Below are 5,000 nucleotides of genomic sequence, written 5' to 3' on the forward strand. Positions count from 1 at the left end.
TGTTTTCAAACCACGGAGGGACATCATCAGTAGGCGCCCTAAAATCACATCTTCCTCCCAAGACAATAACCAGTGCATCACCGTTCATGGAGAGCACAAGCTGTGATTGGAGGGAGAATGGCATCCCTTGGCATTTGATTGGATGAGATGAGTGTGTGACTGGGAAAGTCTATGAGCAGCTTAGCAAGTCCCTGAGCTCTGAGTCCCTAAGCCATGGACACTTGAGATCTGCAGCCTGTTGTTCGAAGAACGACACACAACAAAAAGAGAAGGAGTTTTCATCAACTGTGACCACTATGGAGGCGGATCGGAGCGCAACAAGCTCAGTGCTGGAAGTGAAAGAATCCAAATGGGGGATGAGGGTTCAAAGAGAACTCTATGTACGGCACAACAGCCGCACTGCCTACAACAACTTCTGGAGCAGAAAGAAAGGCAATCACAAAGAAACACAATAAAGGCTCCATCTCTGCTTCGTTATTTTGTGGATGATTTTCGGTTCCCCGTATGAAAAGAAACATGCTAACACAACAAGCTCGGGTGCACTGACCGAGAGGTACTGGGTTTGATACCCAAACGGACACAAGTCTACCGGTGCACATTGTCCCCATTGGATACAAGCATCTGCTGAATGGCAACGCAGTGAACACGATGATGAGGGTCGGCATTAGCGCGTCATTAGTGTGTGAACTTACAGATGATGTAGTAGTCCTTGCCACGGAAGAACTCCAGGCCCCAGAGGTTCGGGGCTGAACTCCTGGAACTTGAGGGTGAACTTGACGTCCTGGTCAGCTTGACGCAGTTGAGCAGCGGCGTGTCGGCCTTGGTGATGGTGCAAGCTCTCCAGCTGCTCCCGGGGAACCATGTACACCTTGTAGTACTCCACCCCGTCACTGGGGCCACCGTCCACCGCGCGGGCACACGATGTCCAGCTTTGTCGCCGATCTGTGGGTACAGCACCACGCCCTGGCCCGGCACAAATCTGTTGATGTGGAGAAAAGAGAGAGACAGAGAGAAAGGGAGGAAGACAGAAGAGGAGATGGCAGTTAGAAATAGTCAACAGATTGCATGGTGTTCATCATTTACAGGGTTGGAAGCCTTTGAACATCCCTCACCAAAAGGTGGAGTAGTCTGATTAATTATTGATGCGATGACAATTGATTAGGCCTATCAATTTTTGATTGTGCAGGCTGTGTGTGTGTTTGTGTGTGTGTGTGTGTGTGTGTGTGTGTGTGTGTGTGTGTGTGTGTGTGTGTGTGTGTGTGTGTGTGTGTGTGTGTGTGTGTGTGTGTGTGGGTGTGGGTGTGGGTGTGTGTGCGTGTGCGTGTCCGCTCGCGCGCGAGTGTGTGTGTGTGTGTGTGTGTGTGTGTGTGTGTGTGTGTGTGTGTGTGTGTGTGTGTGTGTGTGTGTGTGTGTGTGTGTGTGTGGCCTCCTATCTATCTCTTTCACATCATTTGGGCCATAGCGTTGGAATGGAGAGAATAATAATCAGAAAAATAACGGAGGGAAAGGCCACTTCCTATGAACGCCGGAAACACAGGAAGCGCCACAATGACGGCTGGCAAAACAGGAACAGTACAACAATATAGCTTGAGCGCCGCCTACATCTTGATGATAAATGTTCCCACACACAGAAAATGTCTTACTTTTCTCATGTGCACTAAATGAATGTTAAAAACCCACACATGAAGGCTATTGGGTCAGAAACAGGGTGCGGTTTGATTTGGCCCCTATCTGCAAGTTCCATGCAGTTCCATTTTTTAAGGCAATCAAGCTACACTCTCCCCCCTCCTCTCTCTCTCCCCCCCCCCTCCTTTCTCTCTCCTTCCCTCTCTACTCTCCATTTCTCTATTTTTTATCAGAGGGACTAAGAGAGGCAGGGAGGGACCCCAGCCCACAGGGACAGCCGGGAAGGCAGAGCTGATTCATAATTAACATAGAGAGATAATGTAATGTTGGGGTGGGTGGGGGGGGGGTGGTGGTGCAGAATTCAATGCATAATCAATTTCTAGAAGTACCGTCGCTGGCTGGCTGCAGAGAGGCAGCAGTCACCAATCATATATCTGGCTTCCTATCGCACTCCCTTCTGACTCTCTCTGGTGTCTGGTCTCTCCCTCCTCTCCCCTTCCTTTCTCTGGCTCTGGCTCTTTCTCATCCCTCTCTCCTTCATCTCTCTCTCTCATCAACTCTCTCACTCTCTCTCTCTCGTTCTCTCTCTCTCTCTCTCTCTCATCTCTCTGCCTTTCTCGCTTGTCGTTTGAACTTCCAGAGGTAGTCACAACACATTCCCTTTGCTCTACAAGACACACACTGTATCACACACACAGTGTACAGACACAAACACATATGCCATACACATAAATATTAACACAAAAATCACTAGCTAGACCTATTGGAGAGACACAGTCAGTGATGGCAGTTAGTAGGCTGATGGACTGAGCAGGGAGATATAGAGAATACATAGAAGAGAGAGAGATAGAGAGAGAGCAGGAGAGAGAGAGAGAGAGAGAGAGAGAGAGAGAGGAGAGAGAGAGAGAGAGAGAGAGAGAGTGGTATGCCCTACTCTGCCATCTGGCAACTCAGGATCTCTCTGAGTAATGATTGGGTGAATCAAAAGAGAGGACGAGAGATAGAAAAAGTGAGTGAGTAAGAAAGAGATAAAGAGAGTGAGTGTGATACAGAGAGAGAGAAAGAGAGACAGAGACAGAGATAGAGATGCCTCGAAAAGCCCGAAGGGCTTTGTTGATACAGGAATAGAGCTGTATGTACTGTATGCATTAAAACTTTGACATGTATGCACCGTGTGTGTGGGTGTGTGTTTTACATTGCTTGTGTCTGTGTGTTTGTGTGTGTGTGTGTGTGTGTGTGTGTGTGTGTGTGTGTGTGTGTGTGTGTGTGTGTGTGTGTGTGTGTGTGTGTGTGTGTGTGTGTTTTTGTGTGCGTGCGTGCGTGCGTGCGGTGCGTGCGTGCGTGCGTGCGTGCGTGCGTGCGTGTGTGCGTGTGTGTGTGTGTGTGTGTGTGTTTATCTGTGTGTGCCAATTACGACACGAGTTGAGGGGAGAAAACGTGACTGCCACATTTTATGGAGGAATGAATTATGGATGCACACACACAGAGACACACACACCCACAAACAAACACAAACACACACACACACACACACACACACACACACACACACGAAAACCTGTTCGAAATGTAGGCAGCCAGGTACACACCTACCACACATGCTGTTATTGAACTGCACTTTTCCAGTGCTGGATTTTCCCTACTGGAAGGGTGACAATCGTATCAGCGCTCCGTACAACCACCTGCATGGGTAATCAGCTGTTCTAGCTTGAATGCTATCTTTGTAGGGAGTGGGCACCATGCAGTGATCAAACAAGGCTAACCCTAACGCAGCATGCTCACTACAGGTAGACTGAACACACGCACAAAGTGACTGTAAGATTAACACATTTCCCTTTAGTTTTATCTTTATCTGTATTTTCCTTGATATACTGCACATCCTACAGGGTGTGGACCCATGTGGTTGGTTTACCAACAGAGGACGCTGGGATTGGGTGTCATAATGACCGTTTCCTGTTCTATTCATCCTCTATACAATCAAAATGCAGGAGCTGCCTTTGCCAGAGGCACACACACATACACACACACACACACATACACAAACACACCCACACATCCATACACACACACACAAACACACACAAACACACACACACCACACTGAACACTTGTAAAATCCCCTTGTCCAGTACACACCCCTATCAGCACTGCGGTATTACATTGAATGTACAGACACCGGATAGGAACAGGGCGGTCCTGTGCGAAGGACAACCAAAGACAGACAGCTGAGAGACAGACACACAGGTCGACAAATGGACAAAGACAGTCAGGGCCGACCGACAGACAAGACAGACAGGCAGGCAGGCAGTCAGACAGACATATTGTTGTGTCAGGGTTTGCTTTAGAGAGAGAGGCATAGCGAGAGAAGGAGAGAGTAATAGAGAGAGGTAGAGAGATAGGGAGAGAGGGGGGTAGAGAAAGTTACAGAAAGGCATAGCAAGAGAGAAAGAGAATGACAGAGAGAGATAGAGAGAAGGGGAGAGGGTGGGGAGAGAGTGTTCCAGAGAGGTAGAGAGATACAGAGATACCAGACACCTGTCCTGCCCCTCCCTGTTGGCGGCCATTGGATGGAAACACCAGGTACGCAAGGTCACCCAGACAAGCCGGGGAGACTGATACATCTATTACAGCGCTCTCTCCACCCCCTGTCCCACCCCCCCCTTGCCCTCTCTCTCTCTATGTCTCTCTGTCAACACCCAGCGCTCCCCCGCTCTCTCTGTCACGATGGCTCTCTGTCAACAGCTGCATCTCTCACCAAGGCCCAGCCAGAGAGAGGGGGGGGGGGGGGGGGGGGGGGGGGGGGGGGAGGGCCCATTGGAAAATTGATGATGAAAAGAGCAGAAGATGACAAAAGGAGGGAAATAGGGAGGAAAAACGAGCGTTTGAGGTGATTAGAGAGAAGGGGGGAAGGAATGGAAGAGAACCAGGGGAAAAGAAGAAAGATATGATAATCCAATCAAAAAAAAATTAAATGTACTATTTAGAAGATGTACAGGATAATGTTAATTGAATCCAGATGTTGGAGCTATGGAAGCTGTTTTCATTATTACCATGATCCTGCTATGCGCCATAGAGAAGTGACACTGCAGAGTAATCTGTAGAACAGCTCCCCTAGTGTTAGTATTCATGAACTGCAGTGGCTTATTTTTAGCATATTGTACAAGAAAAGCTTTGAAATACCATTAAGACGGCACCTGGAGGGTGTTTGAAAACTATGGATGAACTATAATCACCAAATAAATAAAGAAGGAAAAAAAAAAGAAAGAAAGTAAAACAGAACGAGAGAAAGAAATAAAGAAGAAACATAGAGGGAAAGAAAGGTTAGCCTAAAAACATTAAGTGCCGAATCCAAGTACTTTATTCTCTCTCTCTGA

General features: G+C 48.0%; 1 protein-coding gene across 1 annotated transcript in view; it reads right to left on the bottom strand.

The window, feature by feature from the left end:
- Positions 1-9: 9 nt before the first annotated feature.
- efnb2a (ephrin-B2a) overlaps positions 10-5,000 on the bottom strand; it is a 13,279-nt gene continuing 8,288 nt past the window's right edge. Inside the window, 6 exon segments of the mRNA XM_060040057.1 lie at positions 10-744; positions 746-789; positions 792-834; positions 836-907; positions 909-932; positions 934-979. Coding sequence (XP_059896040.1) covers positions 676-744; positions 746-789; positions 792-834; positions 836-907; positions 909-932; positions 934-979 — 298 coding nt within the window. The 3' untranslated portion in view covers positions 10-675.

This window comes from Gadus macrocephalus, chromosome 20, assembly GCF_031168955.1.
Source record: "Gadus macrocephalus chromosome 20, ASM3116895v1".
NCBI classification, from domain to species: Eukaryota; Metazoa; Chordata; class Actinopteri; order Gadiformes; family Gadidae; genus Gadus; species Gadus macrocephalus.